This window comes from Heloderma suspectum, chromosome 5 (genome assembly GCF_057233095.1).
Source record: "Heloderma suspectum isolate Gila_16-S chromosome 5, 16-S_ref, whole genome shotgun sequence".
Taxonomy (NCBI): Eukaryota; Metazoa; Chordata; class Lepidosauria; order Squamata; family Helodermatidae; genus Heloderma; species Heloderma suspectum.
The window spans coordinates 155218968-155242885 of record NC_139462.1 but is presented as its reverse complement, the minus strand read 5'-3'; the positions used below and the strand labels follow the sequence as shown (position 1 = coordinate 155242885).

The 23918-nt window shown below is 44.9% G+C and overlaps 1 protein-coding gene across 2 annotated transcripts in view; it reads left to right on the top strand.

Moving 5' to 3' along the window:
• Window positions 1–23918, top strand: part of NPSR1 (neuropeptide S receptor 1) — a 111951-nt gene that overhangs the window by 79327 nt on the left and 8706 nt on the right. For both annotated transcript variants that reach the window (XM_084860401.1, XM_084860399.1), the window contains exons 3-7: window positions 4092–4195; window positions 5785–5878; window positions 8095–8296; window positions 20488–20564; window positions 22739–22828. In XM_084860401.1, the coding sequence (XP_084716527.1) occupies window positions 4092–4195; window positions 5785–5878; window positions 8095–8296; window positions 20488–20564; window positions 22739–22828 (567 nt within the window). The remainder of the gene's footprint in view (window positions 1–4091; window positions 4196–5784; window positions 5879–8094; window positions 8297–20487; window positions 20565–22738; window positions 22829–23918) is intronic.

Sequence of the window (23918 nt, the reverse complement as noted above, 5' to 3'; positions counted from 1 at the left end):
AACCATTTCCTCTTATCTTTGCTTGAAAGCCAAGTAGAACAAAAACCCCGCCACATAATTAATCAGGCTAGTTAGTTTGACATAAACTGGGCAAATATTTATGTGGATATTATCCCACACTCCCCCCCACATAATAATAATATAATACTTTTAGATGTTCTGAAGCTTTTCTGAAAAAGCAAAAACAACGATAGATATAGTAACAAAACAAGGATAATATATTAATGTGATCATATATATTGAACTAATACAGATGGGGATGGGTGAATCTTCCAAGTTTGATTTGGTCAGGTTCTCATTTTTTCAATTAAGTTAACTCTGTCTCATTTCTGCATCAGAGAGAGAGAGAGAGAGAGGTGTATATATCCATACAGAAACATAGTATGATTTTTGTTCACGTTTTTTGAAAAATAGACATTTTTGTACACACTTAAAAAAGAAAAAGAATGTATGGATTTTTGTGCATGCTTTGCAAATGTGTGCATTTTTAAAAGCCATTTTTCAATGAATATTGAACTTGGTAATTTTACATTAAAATGTAAACCCAACAAATTTCTCTCCCATCCCTGTATACAGGTTCTCCAGAAACAATGCATTTCATAGAATCATAGAATAGTAGGGTTGGAAGGGGCCTACAAGGCCATCGAGTCCAACCCCCTGCTCAATGCAGGAATCCAAGTCAGAGCATCCCTGACAAATGGCTGTCCAGCCTCGTCTTGAAGGCCTCCAGTGTGGGAGAGCCCACCACCTCCCCAGGTAATTGGTTCCATTGTCATATTGCTCTGACACTCAGGAAGTTTTTCCTGATGTTCAGCCGGAATCTGGCTTCCTGTAACTTGAGCCCATTATTCCGTGTCCTGCACGTTTTCCACCTTCTCTGAAAGCTCAAATCTCTATCTGGACTTCAATTTTTATATTTTGAACCTTGTTATATTCATCAGAGTCTGATCTCAATATCTGACCCCATGAAACTTGTGAGAGGAAATACAAGGTGATAGGAACAAGCTGTCTTTGTTATATGGACTCAGACATTTTGAGTCAGCTCCAAAAATGCCCTTAAGAACATAAGAAGAGCCTTGCTGGATCATACCAAGGGTCCATCTAGTCCAGCATACTGTTCACACAGTGGCCAACCAGCTGCCCACAGGAAACCCACAAGCAGGACACGAGTGCAACAGCACCCTCCCACCCATGTTCCCCAGCAACTGATGTACATAGGCTCACTGCCTGTGATACTGAAGGTAGCATATAGCAATCAGGACTAGTAGCCATTGATAACCTTCTCCTTAAGGACTTTGTCTAATCCACTTTTAAAGCCATCGAAATTGGTGGCAATCACTACATCTTGTGGTAGCGAATTCCATAGTCTGACTATGCACTGTGAAGACGTACTTCTTTTTGTCTGTCCTGAATCTCCCACCAACCAGCTTCATGACCGTGGGTTCTAGTATTATGATAGAGGGGAAAAATGTCTCCCTATCCACATTCTCCACACCATGCATAATTTTGTAGACCTCTATCATGTCCCCCCCCCCTTACTCATCTTTTTTCCAAGCTAAACAATCCCAGCTGTTGTAACCTTCCTTCATAGGGGCATTCCTCCATTTTAGTTGCCTTTTCCTGCACATTTTCCGGCTCTACGATGTCCTTTTTTAGTTGCGGTGACCAGAACTGTACGCAGTATTCCAAGTGTGGCTGTACCATAGATTTGTATAAGGGGAGTATGATCTTGGCAGTTTTATTTTCAGTTCCTTTCCTAATTATGTCCAATATGGAATTGCCCTTTTCATAGCAGGAGTTTTCTCTCTTTATAAGGAAGAGGGGACTGAGAGGCAAACACTAAATACAGGCATAATAAATGTATTTTGGAAATACATGGGAAAGAGTGCAATAATGCTACATCAGAGATAAAAGTAGTCAGAAAGGCTTTAGATTTCTGTCTTTTTAAAGTCACCAAGTGCTGTCAGGCTTCACCCTTGAGCTCCCTTGAGCTCCACCCAAAGTCTCTGGGCCTTGTCCTGAGGAGAACTGGCAACCAGTGGTGCAGGGGCTGGACTCTGGGGCCAAAATATCCAGGGCCCCAAAACCATGCCCCCCCCCCCATGACCACCCAGAGTGTGGCAGGTGCAGAAGCAAACTCCATTTAATTCCTATACCCATGTCTGTGCTTTGATTTAGTGACTTTAAAATGCAAAATTGCACATGCTCCGTGTGTGTGTGTGTGTGTATGTATATATATATATATATATATATGTGTGTGTGTGTGTGTGTGTGTGTGTGTGTGTTTATACATATACATATACATATACATATATATGTTGGCAAACAGTTTTGTTGTTCTTCTAACATATTACAGAAATGCTCTATAGCATGGAATGGCAGTTGGAGGGGGAGAAGTGAATGTTTGTGGTGTGTTTCACTACTGAAGACCCATGGCTGTCTAAAGCCCGCCCCCCCCGACCATTAAGTCTCTGGTCTAAAATTACCCAGCTGCACCACTGCTGGCAACCCTAGCAAGTGGACAGCATGGTGGAGGGAAGCTGTATCTTGGGCTCAAATTATGGTGGATAAATCAGCCTTAATCAGTCCCACCCTGAAACCCACTTCACATATTACTCACATGAAGAAGCAATTCAGGTAGAAAGGGGCTGTTTGGTCATGTTTCTGGCCTTGTCTCCAGCAACACCATCCATGAATTAGCATGGACATTTGAGGTGGAAGCCCACATGCGTAGACTTTCTCAGATCCTGGAACCTTGATCGCGTAGAGGTCTATGTGCATGGGCTTCCCTGCCCCAGATATCCACATTAACACATGGACAGTAGGGGAGGGGAAGCCATGTGTTGTCAGGGGTGAGATCAGAGGCACAGGGCCTTTCTACCTGCGTCGTAAAGGAAGCTTCTGATTCCCCACAATTTTAGCCACATTATGGCCTACTTTGTAGAGTGTCCAGGTGTCCTACTGTAGAGAGGACAATCCTCTATCTGAGGGTGTCCTCTATTTAATGGGCTGCTCAGTCCAAGTCAGGTTTAAAGTCAAAGAACCATAAGAAGGGGGAGGCAGGGACCTTGAAGTTGCTAATCCACAGTGAGCACTTGGACAGTAGACTGAGCAGGCACACACATCACTGTCAGGATAGGACCCAGGCTCCCTGGTATGGTTTCAGATTCTGAGTCAGATTCAGAGGCAGAGCTAGAAGAAGCCCAGTCGAGACAGAGAGTGGGGGAGGAAATTCCCCAAGACGCTCCTGAGTGAGGTATGAATCTTCCTAGGAGCCTATCGAAAAGGAGGCCCAGGTTCAGAGACCATCTTCCCCCTCTCCGCCCCCTGTGAGAACTCAGTCTTTGTTGGAGGGGGAGGGAGTACCAGAACTGATAGATCCCAGAGTCTGCCACAGGGTTAAGTGGACGGAGTTGAGGGGAGGTGGGAGGTGGTCTGCCCTCTTGGCTGCATGTCAGAAGTTGGGTCAAGAGGACCCTCCTTGAAGAAGGAGCCCAGTAAAAGCCTGTCAGGCACAGCAAGAAACTGTTCATTTAGGAGAGAGACAACTGCCTTGCTTTGTTTAGCTAATTAGGCTTAGAGGGCAGCTCTTAGCTCTCACAGACACTACAGGTGTGAAGACGTGCTTAAGCGAAATCAAGACTTTGTGGGTAGCCCAGTGAGTCTCTGTTGGCTCACTACTCAGTGGGAGGGCTTGGAACCTTGAGAGTCACAGTCTTCCCTGCTATGGTGAAGTATTGTATTTCTATTTAAATTATAGCTATTCTGTCTAAATTTGCACCTGTACATATATGTTTGCCTATACAAATATCATGCAAACCTGTGTCTTTTTGGGGGCAATGCAAAAGTGGCCACCCTATTCTACAGCCTTCCAGAACAGTAGCTAATTAGGACAGCGGCCCTCTCACCTCCCTATAATTTGAGCACTATTGATATCAGAGCCCTTTGGCAGCCCATCCAACCTGCTGCCCACGCTTGCAGGGTGGGGTGAGGGGGTGGGAGGTGCAGAATAAGATTGGTGTCTCCAAGATCATTTTAGCAGTCACACATCTGTGTTCCTCTCTAACGCTGTCTTTTTATATTTTTAATAGATTGCTCTACAGGCCTTATAAATATTATGACAGATATAATTTGGCGCTTCACTGGAGATTTCATGGCCCCTGATCTTGTCTGCCGAATTGTCCGCTATTTACAGGTACAAGAATAGAACAAAGTCTTTCTGAGCGTCTTGATGTAGCTATTACTTAAAAATCTAAATCACTGTATGTTGAGGGTGGGGGTTAAAAAGTAGAAACATGAAGAAGCTTGCATCATTAAATGATTTAACCTTTCAGAATGGAAACACACTGTGTGGCAGGGTTAAACTCTACTGCGTTTTTATGTTCATTGATTGATCGTCCTTACATTAGTTATATTTATTCAGAAACATGCATCGAGAAAAGAAAAACATGTAGCTCCCATCTGCAGGATATATACTAAACATAAGCGACTACATATGTTTCCTGAAGGTAGATCTTGGGAATTGCAAATTCCTTAAATCAGAGTACATGGATTTTATGGATAATTTACATTAGTATACTTCTCCAAGGACACAGAGCAGTAAACATGGGGGTTATCCCATTTTATCTTCACAACAATCCTGTGAGGAAGGCCGATAAGTAGAGGCTGGCCCAATGGCACCCAGTGAGCTTCCTAGAGGAGCAAGGATTTCAGCCTCAGTCTCCTCAGTACAGAACTGACTCTGTATCCACACTCGTTCTTCCCACTCTTGCACTCCAAGCAATGTTTGCATCAAAATATCTGGCTGCAATGGTGGCAAACAGTCACTGCACTGTTGGGCTAATCTGTGCTGTTCTGTGGCACTAGCTGTCCGTGTGCCCTGTCCTAAGCAATGACATGCTATGCTAATGCAGCCTTCCCCCACATGGTGACCTCCAAATTTGGACTGCAGCTCCCATTAGTCCCAGTCAGAATGGCTAGTGGTCAAGTGGTATGGGAGTTGTGGTCCAAACATCTGGAGGGTGCCAGTTTGGGGAAGGCTTTGACTAATATGACAAGCATTTGGTTGGTGTGAAGACAGAACAATACTCATATCTGCCTCATAAATGGACATGGCAGTGGAGGCTAGTGGCTCTGATGTCACTGGGGTGGCAAATCCACTCTTGGTTTCAGTCAGAACCAGTCAGAACTCTAAAGGAATTATCCAAGGCATGGAGCACCTTGGATAGCTCCTTTGGAGTTCTGAGTAAAACCCAAAGCGGATTCACCGCCTCCCTGACACTGGAACCACCACCTGATTCTTATATTATCTGCTACTGCCTGGAGTTTCAGAAAGTGGGGATGGGGGCAGGGGGATGCTGTTTTAATTTCCTACAATGATTGAGAGCAGGCTTAGGCACCTGGCACCCTCCAGATGTTTGGGATTTCTTTAGTTCCTTTAGAGTTCTGATTGAAACCCAGAGTGGATTCACCGCCCGACATCGGAGCTACCAGTCTCCACTGGGCACGGTGATGAGTCTTGCTGACATTACAAATTTTATTATGCGGTGGCTTTGGGGGTACATTCCAAGGAACAAACTTTGCCATATTAAAACATGGACAGTGTAATCCTATACATGTCTACTCAGAACTAAACCCCACTGAGTTCAAATGGGCTTACTCCCAGGTAAAATGGCCTAGGATTGCAGCCTTGGTTTCATACAAGATTTTATACCAACCGCACACCCACCCCCCTCGATCATTCCCTCCCTGTGACAAATGACAGATTCTTTCCTTCTGCTCCAGGTTGTGCTTTTGTATGCCTCGACCTATGTCCTGGTATCGCTAAGCATCGACAGATATCATGCCATAGTGTATCCCATGAAGTTCTTGCAAGGAGGTAAGAGATTTTCGAAACCTCCCCCTGCAGTGCTCCAGTAGTTTCGCCCCGACCCCCTGGACAACCTCGCTTTAATAGATAACGTTTCAGTGCAAGCAAATAATCTTTTTGCCATGAATAATGCAGCACCCTCCTTTATTAATTCTTCTTCTTGGGTACATTTCGGCTTCCCTTGCCATTTTTCAAGTGGCGGCGGTGGTGGCCTTTGGCTTTTTATGATAATCATTACGTTAATGTCAGATGATACTTGGCTTTAAAAGAATATTGAAAACCTTCCGTGTCTTTTACCATTGTGAGACAAAACAATTAGGAAACCAAATTTCCCTGTGGAAATCCAGCAACATCACTGGTGAATTCAAATTGTTGATTAGCTTTGGACCCCAGACATTTCAATCATGTAATTTTAAATGCAGCAAGAATTCCATTCATGTCAATTCCATTATTCATAGGACAGGTGGGAACTGCAACAAAATGGTACAGTGTGGAGTGCTTCTGTTCAGTGTGCCAGTCACTCAGCCATGCACAATCTTTCATTACTTCTCCTCCCACCCAGTTTTCCATCCCACCCTCCCTAATCTTTCAGCATTCCATGACCACTAAACATAGTCGTCATTGGACTGTTTTGGGGTGTCTCTCCCCCCGCCCCTTTGCTTTTTTCCCCTCTGAAGAGTTTTTGCACTTCTGGAAATCTTGGGGTTCCCCCAGGCTTGCTGATACCTCCATCTTATGTGACGGCGGTGTTGTTTTAGCTACATAAACAACAGCATTTGCAACCCGAACATGCCAATGGGAGGCTTTTCTGACACTAATTGCGACATGGGGGTTAATTTACTTGGGACTGTGGCTGGGGAGGGAAGAGTTAAAACTCCCCTCCCACACTCTATAGTCTCAATGAAGTGCCCAGGTAGCAAGTCTAAAATGCTCTTAAAAGGTCTCACCCAGGGCAGGGCACAGCATCTGCCTGCATGGATGGACTCCTTTAAGCAGGGGTGGGCAACTTCGGGTGGTCTGCGAGCCATTTTTGCCCCCTGGAGCCCACCCTCCTGGCAGGCTTCTATCTCCTGAAAAACGAATGTCTAAAAATGGCATCCGGAGCACTACGAAGCATCAAAAATGGTCAAATCTCATTTGCACAAGCTAAGTTTGACCCCTTTAGGGCTCTGTAGCAGTATTAAGCCCTAAAAGGGTTAAATCTATCTTGCAAACAAGCTAGATTTGACCTTTTTGGCACTCCATAGTATTCCGGATCCCACTTTTTTTTTTTTGGTTAAAGTTTTTTTTTTAGGGGGTGGGGAGCAGTTGGGGAGACAGGGGCTGCATTGGGGGGGGGTCACATGCAGCGTGTGGGCTGCATGTTGCCCACTCATGCCTTTAAGAATTGTTTTATCCTTGCTGCCCACTGCCGAAAGCTGCACTGGGCAGCTTCACCGAGCAAGCACGTCAGCTGCCATTAATCCCGCCCCAATTCCCTGACATAGCATCACTCTGGACCAATGCTACATCAAGAGCACTGTCTGGGGGAAGGATTAAAGGGCAGCTTGCTCATTCCTTGCTGACTCTTGGTGCAATCCTAAACACCAGGGGGGAAGGAAAACTTTCTTTAAGAGGCCCACCCAGCTCAGTTCTTGGGCTGGTGGTGGCAGTGGTGCGCCCTGTTGGAGCCCCTGTTTCCCAGTGTTGGCCCAAGGATGCCACATGCTGATGCAGGACCTGGAGAGAGGACTTGCTCAGCCCTACTAATTGAAATCATTTTAATTGGACATACCAGAGACTGAACCAGGGACCTTTAGCAGGCAAAAGCTACCCGACCCCTACAAAAACAAAGGCATCTGATGTGTGTTTTTGCATTTTTAGTATTAAGTAAGCTTCCTTTTGCTTTCAGTTGGAGTGGGATGGAATGGGATCTGATGAATTGCATTTCAGCTGTTGTGCCTGACCTTTCTTCATCAGAAAGCTAAAAAAATAACAACACCACACTGAGCTTGTGGTGTTTTTGACACAGCCCCTCAATTATCCTTTATTCTTGACAATAAAACATTTGGTAAACAACCCCTGGTTATTTTTAATCCTAAAATTGAACACAGTAAGTCAGTCTTATTCCATAGAATGCAACCCACTGCATTTCTCTCTGCACTGTGATCATTCTTCTCTCTCACTCTCCCCTATCCCCTTCCTTGGAATTACCTGATGAGACCTTGTTCTTCTTTCTTGAACAGAAAGGCAGGCAAAAATTCTCATTGTGGTTGCCTGGGGCCTCTCTTTCTTGTTTTCAATCCCAACTCTCATCATATTCGGGAAGCGGAAACTGTCCAATGGGGAGGTGCAGTGTTGGGCCGCCTGGCCGGATGACTCTTACTGGATCCCCTACATGACCACAGTTGCCTTCCTCGTATATTTTATTCCTCTGATGATTATCAGGTAAGAATCTTATGCTGATCATTCATGCACACTTACCCATTCCAGATGTGGGCATGGGTCACATATCCATGTGGGAGTCCCCATTCATTTCGATGGAGGGAACCGATCTGCAGGAGCAAAGGGATAAGGGTGTGGATTGGCTCCTTCCATTAAAATGAACGGGGAAGCAGCTTGACAAGTGCTTGAGGATTTTGTAGGGATGTACAAAAGTGACTTAACTTTCGCGGATTATGTTGATGGTGGGGGGGGCGTTCCGTCCCTCCCCCCAGAATCCTGGCCAGGGGGGGAGGCGCTCCGTTCCTCCCCCCGGAATCCTCGAACGGCCAGCTGTGCTCCGCGGCAGCTCCGCGGAGCAGCCGGCCAGGCCCAGCCTGGCCAGGCCAGAGCCGTCTGCAGCCGGATTTCCGGCCGCGGAGGGCTCTCGGTAAAAAAACAAAAAAACAAAACAACCAACCGCGTATGCAAATGGCGGTGGCTACGGCCGCCGCCATTTGCGTTCCTTCTTTTTGGCCGTCTTAATCTACGTAAATATTTACTTAGACTATGACAGCGAAAGTAAAGGGGAACGCAAATAGCGTAGCGGTCTCTATTTGCGTCCCTTTTTCATTCACCATTTTAGCCTACATAAATCTTTACGTAGGCTAAAACGGCGAATCAAAAGGGGACGCAAATAGCGCCCGCTACACTATTTGCGATCCCCTTTATTTTCGCTGTCATAGTCTACATAAATATTTACGTAGATTAAGACGGTAAAAAGAAGGAACACAAAAGGCGGCGGCTGTAGCTGCCGCCATTTGCGTACGCGTTTTTTTTTTTTTAAACCCACCCAACCATGATAGGCTACGTAAAGATTTACGTAGCCTATCACGTCTTTTTTTTTTTTGTTTACACACAAGCCTGGAAATGGCAGCGGCGGCAGCTGGTCGGAAGACCGGCCACCGCCGGAGCCGCCGCCGGAGCCGCCACCGCCCGGAAGATCCGCCCCAGGTGAATCTCGTCCCGGGGGGGATCCGCAGGGGGGCGGGGGTTGGCAGGCTGTTCCGTCATGGAGTTTGGGGGGCTGAATGCACTGGCGTTCGGCCTCACCGAGATCCGTGGCAGAATTCTCTGACATCTCTAGTATTTTGTTCAGTCCACATTTTGAAGCACACTGACCTGATCCATACTTCAGAGACTAATATGCAGATCATAACTCAGTTAACCTTCGGATTCTGCACTTCTCCAAATTTTGTGATACAATTCTCAGGCTAAAAAACATACCAAAATGTGTATTTAAATGTGTATTTTAGGATAAAATGAGTTTAGAAATACATACTTTGAGAGAAAGTGCATTTAGAAATGCATATTTAGTGAGAAAATACATTCAAAAATACATATTTGAGTATATATTTAAATATAATTTTGTGAGGATTTTTTTAAAAATCGCAGATGATTACAGAAAAAGGACAGAACAGACTTATGAATGAACATGTGCAAAAGTAATACAGACCAGAAATAGATTGATCCATCTATCCCTACTCTGTGCACTTATTTATTTATTACATTTCTAATCCACCCTATACCTAATGTTCTCACATGGAAAATCGTGTATCCAGAGAAGACTGCTAGATTGGATGAATATTTTGGTAACCATGTTTGCCCAGTTATTCCCGTGAATAAGATATTAATTCATTGATATGGAAATTTTGTTTATGTATTAATGAGCTTCAGATGGGTGATATTTTTATGAAGGTATTTATCAATTAATTGACATAAATTTTTCATTATTCAATACTTTGGTATGTGGTAGAGCTCAGTATTTCTCTTTTCCCTCTCATACCCACTGCCCCCATCACCTAATAGCAGTGAAATTTGTTGCATTAATATTTAAAGACATCTATATGAACAAAAGTATATTCTTCATTATACAGCATAAAAAACTTACCCTTGGGCTTCCTAATGATCTCTTCCTATTGTCTCATTATTTTCTTGGCAGAGAAGAAAAAATGCTTTAATTATTTCTTTTTAAACGCAGTTACCCTAGCATTTTCAGTCCAAGGCATTAATCAGCCAGGTCCCATCACTGGCCATGATTCTCTTGTGTGAGTAGATATGTAAGTGTTCTTTCTAGGACACAATGAACACACCACTGGGTGAAGGCTAAAGACTTCATTAAGTAGGAACAAGTGAACAAAGCAGAAAAAAGCAAAGCACTACAGTGCAAGATTATAAGCTTATGTCCCTAGAGTTGCCGGGGATACCATCAAACCCATGCGACTCCGATACCAACCTCTCCTTACACAGCAGCTTTCCAGATTGGCCTTCATCAAAATCCCCCATCCTGGGAGAATCTCAGGGATTCATATACACTATTATGCTCATATTAACCCCTCTCCTATCTGGCCATAATTCAATGACTTCATGAATGTTTGGCAGTAAACCAGCATAAATAATTCCATCCCAGCTACTCTGGCTAACAGTGGGAAATTGCCAGTGGCTTTTCTACTATTCTCTCAAGTTGTTCAGTCTCAATCAGATAATTGGCCCTGGGAAGAAGAAGCATGGTGAATCATTAAATGCCACAGGCCTGACCAGAAACCTAGGCTCAGAAGGAGCAACTGTTGTACACCACTAACTCCTCAAAGTTCACACAGACTAGTAATAATGCTGTCAGTTTTGTCACAATTTTTCAGAAAGGATGAGGAAAAACTCAGAAGCGCTTAGGATGTAAAATATCGCCCAGACATGTAGGTGAGTCCAGCTCAAATTACAATAAAGGGGGACAGAGAGTCTGTGAAAGCCTCCATCACTTCTCCCACCCTGCTTTGCTTAGCTGGCTAGTGATGGGCTATCTCCATCTTACCACATCATTAGTGTTTCTTGTGAGTACATCAGTATTTACTACAACAAACACATAAAGGTAGCCTGTGTGATCTGTGATGGTCCAATTCAAATGCAGCCCATCAGCTACGTACAGTGGCCCATTAAAGGCTAAATAAATTGCTTATTTTTGCTGCCTGCATGACATATTTTCTACTGCCTGAAAATGTATATTGTCCCTAGCACAATGTATGGATGATGCTCAGCTTTTCTAACAACGCAATAGCATTATGGCCTGGTACCAGATGATCCCACCAAGTTCCACTTAGAGAGGAACCCTATGACTCCCAGACAGCGTCTGAGAAAACAGAGGATACTGGGGAATTCCCCCTCTGAAGCCATAGATAGAACTATAGCCTCAGAAGGGGAAATCCTGTCAGGATTCCCTTTTGTCCTGCTGAGAACTCCAATAGCCAAATCAACACTCAGACAAGAGGCTGCATTTCCAAGGCTTTAATTCCATTTACCTTCATGAGGCATACAGATGCAAGTTGTTAGAGACTCACAGACTACAAAGGAAACAGCCTTCAAGGTGTTCAAAGGGCAACTACGAAAGTTGGTCTCCATTTGGGAAAAAGGCGGCAAACTCTCTTAACTTAAGGGGTGGGAGGGGAAGATCTCCCCCTCTCCCTTGTCACCTCTAGGCGCATAAATAGATTGGAGATAATGAGCTATCAAATTACCCTGCTTGTGTTCCTCTTGAGTTCCCTCCATGAAAAAGGAAAAGGTGCAAGAAGAGGAGCGAGATCAATGAAACATATGGAAGACTCAGATAAGGGGGAAAGGGGAGCATGTGTAAAGGGAGTCTGTTGTGATCCTGCATTTAAAACAGAAGCAGAAAGCCCCCTATTAAATGCGGGATTTTAGGCTGGCATAGAGATGCTTAGAGATGTGGCGAATGAGGTTCCTTTAGGTATTTTGCTGGGGTAGCTTGCTTTGTGTCACCCAAAGTCACCACAGAACTCGAGTAAAATGGGTGTACATGAATGTGTACATAGAGCACATGAATGACCAACGCGCTATTAAAGAACAATGAACACTCTGACAGGAGGGACTGTCAGCTTCTGAATAAACCACTTGAAATATCTGTGCTGATGATCCAGGCCTGAATATGCTTCATTTTTCAAGATTGTTTTTATTTTGTTTTATCCAGCTTTGAGAACAGCATAGCTAAAAAGCAGTTTATAGATGGAAATAGGTAAAGGGAGCAATGAAGACAACCAAAAGTTCAGTTCTGTAACTTTCTGCTATTGATTTTGCTCCTCCCTCCTCCATATCCACAAACAATGCATGGCCAAAGTGGAGGACCCTGGCCTTCTTTGGGAGAGAAGCATCTCTAGCATGCTAACATGCCAAGGCAAGACTAGATGACCTCCAAGATACCTTCCAATTCTGTGATACCTGAAACAAAAATGCAAAGAACTATGAAGAGGGGCCATAGCTCACTGGTGGAGCACCCGCTTGGCATGAGAAGGTCCCAGGTTCAATCCCCAGCATCTCCAGGTAGGACAGGAAAAACTCCTGCCTGAAACCCTGGAAAGCCACTGCCAGTCAGTGTCAACATTACTGGGCTACACAGATCAGTGGCCTGGCTCAGTGTAGAACAGCCCTCCTGGGTTCTTATAGTGATGCTTCTCTTGAGCTGCTTGAAAGTATGAACTACAATTATCTCTGTCTTTACCTACATAGAAATTATATATTCAAATAGTGTCATATTCCGGGAAGATATAAATACATGTGCTTGTTATAAATTCCCACAATGAAATCCTACTCATGGTAATTGGACTTGATCAGGTTAATTGGACTTGATCAAACTTAACTCATGCTTCTGTGCTTTCCTGAAGTGGGGGCTTCTGTGAATTCAGTTCTTCAGTTCTAGAAAAGTACAAGTGGAACCTATAGCACAATGCTGCACTCTCTCTTTCTCCCCCACCCCACGCCTGCTGTAAGGCAGACTTCCCCAGCCTGGTGCCTTCCAGATCTATTTGACTTCCAGCTTTCATATCCCCAGCCAGAACAGCATTTGTGTTTTACTCCATTATCTCCAGCTGACATTGCCAGTTGTGTTGGATTAGAACATTCATTATCCCCAGTCAACATGGTATTGGGGATGATGAGATTTGTAATCCAATGTATCTGGAGGGCACCAGGTTGGGGGATGTTGCCCTGAGAGAAGTGTTTCTGTTCAGTGCTTGCAGTGCTGTTCAGTGTTCTGACCTCTAGGGAAGCAGATTTCCAGTCGTAGGGAAGGGGATAAAATACAGCTCTTCTTTCTTACCTTTCCTCTAGGCTTTCCCTCGCTGGGCTGTATTATACTAGAGGGTTGCCAGCCACAAAACTGACTTTTTAACAGCTATATAGTGGAGAGGACATCGTGCTAGAGAGTGGGAAAAGGAACTCGTGTTTTTTTTTTAACTGCATAGCATCTCCCCAATTTTCTGTTTGGTTTTGAACTAACACTAACATTTCATGGGTTGGATTCAGATTTAGCCCCACTTTGAGTAGATCCATTGATTCAAATGGACCTACTCTAAATATGACTAACTCTGGATCTAACCCTGTGGGCTTCTTCACACAGACCTTTTATGCTGCTATTGGGATTGCTCACTCATGGAATTTTGTGGGACCTTTAAGATGATGTCGTCAACCTCCAGGGCGTCTCCTGCACTAAATGACCTTTATTCAGTTTTTAAATAGATTGGAGATAATGAGCTATCAAATTACCCTGCTTGTGTTCCTCTTGAGTTCCCTCCATGAAAAAGGAAAAGCCGCAAGAAGAGGAGCGAGATCAATGAAACATATGGAAGACTCAGATAAGGGGGAAAGGGGAGCATGTGTAAAGGGAGTCTGTTGTGTGATCCTGCATTTAAAATGGAAGCAGAAAGCCCCGTTTCAAATGCGAGATTTTAGGCTGGTGTAGAGATGTTCTATGTCTCAACTGCTTTTAGTTGAGAGACGCACACAAGCCCTATGCAGGGGTTCTCCTGAATGCGGCAGGGCTCAAAAGTGTGAAGGGTGGCGGGGGTGCCTGTGCTGGCCCCGCCCCTATGTCCGTTTGCATGCTCAGCCCCGGCCCTCCAGTCCTTGACCATGATGCCGCCCTGAAGCAAAATTCTACTTGATTTTGCTACGTGGTTCTACTCGTGTGGCGCAGAGTGGTAGGTGGCAGTATTGCAACTGAAACTCTCCCCACGACCTGAGTTCGATCCCAGCAGAAGCTGGGTCCCAGGTAGCCGGCTCAGGTTGACTCAGCCTTCCATCCTTCCGAGGTCGGTAAAATGAGTACCCAGCTTGCTGGGGGAAAGGTAGTCACGACTGGGGAAGGCAATGGCAAAACCACCCCGCTACAGTCTGCCATGAAAATGCCAGCGAAAGTGGCGTCCCTCTAGGAGTCAGCAATGACTCAGTGCTTGCATAGGAGGAACCTTTCCTTTCTACTCACATAGAATGTGAGTAGAGCACTCTGTGCGATTAGGGACCCTGACAGAGAAGGGTTCCCCATCGCAGAGAACATCAGACCTGCTGCACAAGCTGGCAAGGGTGGGGACGGAGGGGGCGGGGCCTAGCACACACAACTCTGGCATGGTTTCAGGAGAATGTCTGCACAGGTCTACAGTCTGCCTGATTTCTGGATTCTTTAGAGCCTCCCCACCCCCCATCCCTTATTGGCCCAACTGCTATGGTGCTATTTTTTTTTTAATCTTTTTAATATACAAATGTACATACTTCTGTGTACCACCTGAAAGAATCTCCCAAGTATGTAAAAACCAGCTCCTTATTTTGGCGCGGCCCCATTCCACTTCCAGACTCGGCCACCTAACTTTGTTATTAGAGGGAATTGAGGCACTTGCGGTTTTAAAAGCAAAACGCAATGAAGGTGGATGAAAAGTAATGTCGAATTATTTTCACTTGCCGTGAATGTGAGATTTGTTAAGGCAAATGCAATACATGATGAAATCCAATACTGGTCTACTCAGAAGTCAGCCCCACTGAGTTCATTGGGACTCCCAAGTACGTGTTCATATGATTGCAGCCTAAATGAGAACTCTCTTCGATTCTGCCTACAATGGGAGCATAGAAAAAATTACATTCAGGCTGCAATCCTACACTTACCTGGGAGTAAGTCCCATGTACTACATTGGACTTACTTCTGTTTAGACATGCATGGATTGTGCTGTCATGTTTTTGTTCACACCCCATTTTTGAAGTCTGTCAGCCCTAGATAGGGTTGCTTTTTGCCTCATACAACAGACCAAAATATTGGGATGCTTCCAAACGGTAGGGTCCTAGCGGCAACAATCAGATGGCATTCCATCTTTTCTTCCTTAATGGAGTTTCCATGGTAAGAACCAAGAGGGAGGAAATGGACGGTAAACATGGGAGGGTTACAAGTAGTTGACAATGACATCTGGTTGTTCTTGTTGTTCAGTCGTTAAGTCGTGTCCGACTCTTCGTGACCCCATGGACCATAGCACGCCAGGCCTTCCTGTCCTCCACTCTCTCCCGGAGCGTGCTCAAGTTCATATTCATTGCATCCATGATGCTATCTAGCCATCTCATCCTCTGCCGTCCCCTTCTCCTTTTGCCTTCAATCTTTCCCAGCATCAGGGTCTTTTCCAGGGAGTTTTCTCTTCGCATTAGGTGGCCAAAATATTGGAGCTTCAGCTTCATATCTGTCCTTCCAATGAGCACTCAGGGTTGATTTCCTTTAGGATTGACTGATTTGACCTCCTTGCAGTCCAGGGGACTCGTAAGAGTCTTCTCCAGCACCACAGTTCGAAAGCATCAATTCTTCGGCGCTCAGCCTTCCTTATAGTCCAGCTCTCACAGCCATACATTACTACTGGGAAAACCATAGCTTTGATTAGACGGACCTTTGTCGGCAAGGCGATGTCTCTGCTTCTTACTATGCTGTCTAGGTTTGCCATAGCTTTCCTCCCAAGGAGCAAGCGTCTTTTAATTTCATGGCTACAGTCACTGTCTGCGGTGATCTTGGAGCCCAAGAAAATAAAATCTGTCACTGCTTCCATTTCTTCCCCTTCTATATGCCAGGAAGTGATGGGGCCAGGTGCCATGATCTTAGTTTTTTTAATGCTGAGTTTCAAACCAGCTTTTGCACTCTCCTCTTTTACCTTCAACAAGAGGCTCTTTAGATCCTCTTCACTTTCTGCCATTAGGGTGGTATCGTCTGTATATCTGAGGTTGTTGATAATTCTCCCAGCAATCTTAATTCCGACCTGTGACCCCCTCTAAAATTCCATGAACAAGGCAGGGCGATGGCACAGTCAATGCCTCCTTTGGAAGCACCCTTGGGATTTTAGGACCCAGCCTTTCCCTCTGTATGCAGAGGACAAGGAGCAGAGGCCCCACTGTTCAAGGGTGAGAGGAAGGCTTGCTTGGGAGGAGGCTGTATCAGAAGACAGGGGGTGAAGTACAAATCAAGTGGATAACTGCCATGGTATTAAAGAACAGTAGGACCAGTTACAGAAGTCAGGCGACCAATAATTAACCAAGAATAGGAGTTTATAGAAAATAGCAAACATGTATTTTGAAAGGATTTGTAAAACAAAAAAAACCCTAAAACAAATGTGTCTGTTTCGAAATAAAGAACAAAAAGAAGGATGCTGCCAGTAAGAGGAATTGATTGGAGCTTGCTTTGAGGCAGGGGTGTAGTTAGGTAAACTCTGGACTTCAGTGTCATGGAGGGGACTCTGGTTTAGAGGGTAATGTGCTTTCATGAACTTCAAACCATGGTAAGCCAGCCTGGCTGCTCATTCTACTGAGAGGGGCCCTGGATGTCTGCTCTAAAGTCCTGTTCTGGCAGCACCATGGCAACCGGGATGTCCCTGGTTCAAATCTCAAAACTTAGTGAAGCAAAGTGTGGGTATAATAACACTGCCATACCTTGCCATTGTTGTTGTCAGGATTACAGAGATAATATATATGAGTTGCCAAACCCTCAGAAGTGCTATAGAAATGCTGTTGGTGCTTCTGATGCACAAAATCTTCCTCTGGTTTTAAAGTATTGTGAGAAGTGTGATTCACGGATGTCTCCAGTGTAGCAACATAAATGCCTAGGAAAGAAATGGGAAAAAACTAGAAAACTTTGGTGGGGAAATGGAGGGCGGGAAAAATGGGGGGGGGTTGAATTTTTCCATTGTTGTTTTTCCCCCCGGCCTTCACATCTCTAGTGGAGAGATCAAGGAGCCCCAGATGGCTTCTCGTTGTCTGGAACAATGAGGGTTTGAAAGTGGAGCACAGCGCTACCAGACCAGAAACGGCTGCCTCAGAGAGGGTCACCAGGTTGCAACCCAGGGAATGAGTACCCTTTCCATTGCCCTCCTTCTGTCCTACTGCAGGCAGGGGAGGAGAGAGAACAATAGAACTGGGACGGGAACGAGCGGAAGCAGCCACAGCCACCCCATCTCCTGCCTTATCTGAATACGTGTAACACATTCTCCAGGTTGCAATGTAGCAGCCGTCCATCAGGCAAGTAGAAAGCTTTTGCATTTGCCGCCTGGGAGCGCACAGCAAAAGTCTTGAAGGAATATCCTAAGGAGTCACCGCAGAGGGTGGAAACTTTTTTTTAAAATCGAGAAAAATTAATTGGATTGAGAAAGAGATTTAAAATGGTGATAGCAATGAATCTACTAATTGTTGTTTGTACATTGTCATTTCCCCTTCAAGATATATCTAGGGCTGCTACAAAAGCCATGTGTATTTCGGGCGTCGGTGTCCTCATGGAAAACTCAGCTGAGCTGCTTCCTTTACCCCACTCTCGCCACCTGGATTGTACAGTAGAGGAGAGCGTAGAATCTTCCTCTTAGACTCCTGCCTTGCCCTCCACAACCTCCTGCGCCATCAGATATTGCTGACATTGGGGGCGGGGGGGAGGTGTTCAGGAAATATCGAGGTTAAACATTTGCAGAATTGTAAGCCTTAAATAAGGGGTGGGCAATTTGTGCCCCCCAGAAGTTGCTGGACTACAACTCCCACCACCCCTTGCCATCCCTGGCTTAAATCAAAGCCTGTGAAGTATAAATGTCAACGTCGGACCATTTCCTGGTGAGATTGGAACTCATAGCATTACTTCCTTCCTGCAGGGGTGGGGGACCCATTTGGATGGTCCGCCCCAGGAGACTGATGGAATCCAATGGGTTTCTGAACATTCCTGGGGATTTTCTAGGGATGTGCGAAAGTCGCTTACCTTTTCGAAGGGGGTGATACGTGGTGGGGGGAGGCGCTCCGCACCTCCCCCCGAAATCCTAACCTGGCCGGCTCTGCTCCACGGCAACTCTGCAGAGCTGCTGGCTGGGTGCATTCACAGGCGTGCAGAGCCTGCAGACGCAAATGGCGGCAGCTACAGTGGCCGCCATTTGCGTTCCCTTTTTTTGCCGTGATAGGCTACGTAAATATTTACATAGCCTATCACAGCCTCCGCAGGGATGCAAATGGAGTCCCTGCGTTAGCCATGATAGGCTACATAAGTATTTACGTAGCCTATCATGGCAAAAATGGGGAAGCGAATGGCGGCCGCAGACACGGCTGCCATTCGCAAAGCAGCGTGAACGGCACCAGGTAAGTGCTCCGTTTCGCACGCCTTTCGCGTGGTGGTGGGGCGGGGGGCTTTGTTCTGCCATGGATTACTGCCGTCTTGCAAATACCCCTTTCCTGAGGTACTTGAGAGGGTTGTAGTGGAGAAACTGCAGCTCTTGGAGTATACTGATTATCTGGACCCATTCCAGACGGGGTTTTGACCTGGGTCTGGGACTGAATCAGCCTTGGTTGCCCTGCTGGATGACCTTTATCGAGACAGGGACAGGGACAGCAATGTTAATTCTGCTTGATCCCTCATCGGCTTTTGATACTATTGACAAGGTATCCTCCTGGATCGACTCCGTGGGCTGGGCATCAGAGGCACTGTGTTACAGTGGTTTGGGTCTTACCTGTTGGGCTGGTTTCAGAGTTACATTGGGTGACCACTCCTCGGCTCCTTGGCAATTTTGCTGTTGGGTCCCACAGAGTACCATCTTGTCCCCAGTGTTGTTCGACATCTATATGAAGCCACTGGGAGCGATCATTAAGGGATTTGGAGCCAAGTGCCATCAGTACACTGATGACACACTGCTCTATGTCCCTGTGATATCTGAATCAGTGAGGTCTGTGCAAGTCCTGGATCAGTGCCTAGACTCAGGAATGGGCTGAATGTGGGCCAATGAACTGAAGCTGAATCCTGGCAAGACGGAAGCCCTGTGGGTGAGTGGTTCCTGAGTTCGGAAGATAGGCTCCTTGCCTGTTCTGGATGGGGTTGCACTCCCTCTGAATGATCAGGTTTGCAGTCTGGGGGTACTCCTAGATCCATCATTGCTGGAGGCCCAAGTGGTTGTGGCAGCTTGGAGTGCCTTTTACCAACCAACTACAGTTTGCCAACCACGGCCTCTCCTGGACAGGGATAGTTTAGCCACAGTAGTACAGATGCTAGTAAACTCAAGGCTGGATTACTGCAGTGCACTGTATGTGGGGCTGCCCTTAAGGCTGTTGTCAGGAGCTGCCCCTTTCCAGCATGCTGTTTTGCTGAGGGAACTGCACTGGGTGCCTATTGGCTACTGGGCCTGGTTTAAGGTTTTGGTACTAGTGTATAAAGCTCTAAACAACTTGGGACCAGAATACCTGAGAGAGCACCTTCTCCCTTACTAACCCACCCGAGCACTGAGGTCATCACAGGGCATGCTCCTGGTGGTTCCACATGGACCCATAGCCTGGCTGGAGCCCACCAGGAGAAGAGCCTTCAGTGTGGTGGCCCCTTTTTATGGAACTCCCTGCCTCTGGAGATCAGGCAGGTGCCAACATTGTGTTGTTTTCAGCGCCTCTTGAAAATGCCTTTATTTCAGGAATCCTTCCTTTACTGACCAGCCACAGTTTTTACTGGTATTCTGTTTTTTAAAAATAATACATTTTAATATGGTGTTTTATTCTTTTATCTTTTTATCTTTTATTGTTCACCACTCCAGAATCTGTTTAAGATGTGGAGCGGTATATAAATGTTGTAAAATAAATAAAGAAATGTCATCTGTATGCAAAACCTATTGATTAAAAAGGGTTAGATCCAGAGTTAGTTGTACTCTGCATAGACCCACTGAAACCAATGTTTGTCACAACTACCTTAAATCCTATTGATTTCATTGTGTCTCCTCTAAGTATGACTAAGTCTAGCTCCAATCCATAATATGCATAGTACTGGCAAACTGGTATAGAGATACAGTTACAGCTCTTGGGTTTATCCCAGCTGAAGATAACTTGTTAACTTGTTGCTGTTCTTTTCCCATTTGCAGTGTTATTTACTTCATTGTGATTCGGACGATATGGGTTAAGAGTAAAGCCCATGCTGTGATTATATCCAACTGCGCTGGTATGTAATTTGGGGGAACACTTCCAAACATTAATGCTCATGGCATTAAAAGGCTCATTGTGCAATTATCATGGATGTCATTAAAATGCCCACTGTTAATCAAATCTACATGAGACTAGAACAGAATTGCCAAAAGCTATTAAAACATGTGCTTACCAGGTTGGATCTCATTCATCTTTTGTTGTTGTTCAGTCGTTCACTCATGTCCGACTCTTTGTGACCCCATGGACCATAGCACGCCAGGCCTTCCTGTCCTGCGCTCTCTTCCCGGAGTGTGCTCAAGTTCATATTCATTGCATCGGTGATGCTATCTAGCCATCTCATCCTCTGCCGTCCCCTTCTCCTTTCACCTTCAATCTTTCCCAGCATCAGGGTCTTTTCCAGTGACTTTTCTCTTCACATTAGGTGGCCAAAATATTTGAGCTTCAGCTTCAGTATCTGTCCTTCCAATGAGCAGTTTGGGTTGATTTCCTTTAGGATTGACTGATTTGACCTCCTCACAGTCTAGGGGACTCGTAAGAGTCTTCTCCAGCACCACAGTTCGAAAGCATCAATTCTTCGGCGCTCAGCCTTCCTTATAGTCCAGCTCTCACAGCCATACATTACTACTGGGAAAACCATAGCTTAGAGAAAATGAATGATCAAAGCATGTTGTTACCCTAATTACCCTGGCATAATTAGTCAAAAATACACTTTCATTGCTGAGATACACCAATCTATCACCATTAACTGAGATAGATTTATACCAGGAAGAGAAAAATCAGGACCCTTGCTTCTAAATTTTAAAATACATTTACACTGAAATACTGATTAATCAAATAAATTGTTAATACTAAAATGGAAATGTACAAAGATTACTCTTATGACATTCCTTTCAGCATTTCTGAGGTGAAAATATATACTTGTAGTATCCTTATCTTCACACCAAGAATCCCTGAGTGTCCTCCCCTCCTTGTTCTCTGCTTACTGTATATACTGGAGTAGTTTGTGTGTGTGTACATATGCATAAGCTGAAAAGCTTTTAGAAATACGCATCTCCAATTTCCCCTCAAAAAGCAAAACAGAGGCATTAATTTACCTGGAATAAGTACAAGAAATATGTAGGAAGAGCTTTCTTTCTCTTCTTCTTTTTTCTACTTTAATGTTTTTTACTTAGGGCTCAACAAAATTAGCACAATGGTCATGTGTGTGGTACTCAGAAATATTTTGTCAAGGCCTGCATGGAAACAGGCCAGCTCTGACCAAGGGTGAGCTGTGACTCAGCGTGGTGAATATTGAATAAGCCCCTTGTAACTCACCATGTTCACAGTACTGAATTAGGGTGGATAGCTCATTTTTCTGACAGACTTCTCATCTTTAACAGCTATATGTAGGCTGTCCATATTTCCTTGAGACAAAAACAGGATATTGGGATGACAGAAACGGGACGGGGTTATGTAATGTCCCACCGGAGAGTTCCACTGTAATAAAAAAATAGCTAACCGCCTGTTGAACCAAAATATGAGTCTGAAAAGTCCGAATCAAACTGAATGTAGGGCAGAAAGAATCTCTGTGAGGGGAATGATGGTAGAAATAGCAGTAAGACTCACCCTCCTGGCTCCCACACACTGAATGGGGCTTAGCGGCCACCTCTTGAATTCCACGCCACTGCAGACAAGCAAGGGGGTGGCGTCTGATCGTCACTAGCTCAAGAAGCCTGGCCCTGACTGGATAAAGTAAATGGACCTTCCTCTTCCATCACACTAGTAGTTTTACTGCACACATTGATTAGCATAGAGCCTTATGATGAACGCATTCAGTGTTTTACAAAGAATTTAAAATCAGGACAAAATTGACATTTATATTAAAATGACGGGATGGTCGGGAAATATGAAAAAAACGGTACTGTCCCATTTAAAACGGTACGTATGGTCAGCCTAGATATGGCAGGCAGGTACAACATGGTTCTCTCCAGGCTGAGAACAACTGTACCTATTGAATTTGGCTGATACAGATGGGTGAGAATTTTGTTTCAGTTCGTTCTTGATAATTATCAAAATTTGCAAATTTCTTCATATACCAGATGGAAAGAACTTGAGATTTACAAAATTAAAATGAGGGAAAAAGCAAAACTAACAGATTTGTCCATCCCTAATTATGCCTCTGTAATTTTCTTGCTTCTCTCCTCTTTGCAGATGGCAAATTCTGTGCCAGCTATGCCCAGCGAGGACTCATATCAAAGGCAAAAATCAAAGCTATCAAGTACAGTGTGGTAATAATCCTTGGTAAGTGACAAGATATGCTAGTTAGGGCACAATCCTATGCATGTTTAGACAGAAAAAAGTCCTACAACTCCCAGCATTCCCCAGCTAGCCAAGGATTATTACCACACTAATGGTGCAATCCTGGCAGCCACTGGGCAGGAAGGAAGAGGGAGGAGGGAGAGATAAAAGGGGGTGTCAGAAAGAAAGCGAGAGAGAAGGGGGGTGGCAGAAAGAGAGCGAGAGAGAAAGGAGGAGGGCAAAAAGAGAGACAGGGGAAAACGGGGTGGCAGGGAGAGAGAGAAAAAGTGTGGCCCCACCCACAATGGCTCTGGGTGCACTCACCATTGGTTCACGGCTCCTGACATATTAATCCACAAGAATGTGGTCTTCAACAGGAAAAAGATTCCCCAATCCTGAGCAAGAGAATTTTTGTACAACTCTTGGGTTTGTGCCTTCAGGCAACCTATCTCATGACAATATACCTAATTTGCTTCCTTATTCTGATGCAGCAATGTAGCATGTAAAACCAATGTAGCTGCAAGTGATTGGGCAGGCCCAATCTAGTACACCAATATAATAGTTTTCATACCAGCCTAACCATAAGACAAAGTGGTCTTAGCTTGCTTAATGAATGAGGTTTCTTCAAACCATACACTTATTATTAGGTGCCATTAAAAACTATTGTACCCTGACCATCTCCCAATGATTACGTCTGCAATAGCTGAAGGAGATAATAGCCTGGTTCAGACATAATATTCCTAGCTTAATAAACCATAGTTTAATTAAGCCAGGAAGGAGCATCAAGCCAGGGTGCTCCCCGCCTCTTCTCACGTCGCACACTAGCTTTGGCATTTTTAAACCACAGTTCCCCATTATGTCTGAAACAGGGGCTTGATGTCAGTTTACTAACCAGAATCTGAAACCACAGTTTGTTCCTGATTTAAGATCTTGGTTAGTAAACTGACATCAAACCACAGTTCCCCATTTTAGATGTAAATAAAGAACAGTGGTTTAATTTAATCTGGATTGTAGTGCTAAAGGTGGCACATGAGGTGGGGGAGGGGAGAAGGGAGAGAAAACTGCACATTTCTGACACCCATTCCCAGTTTTC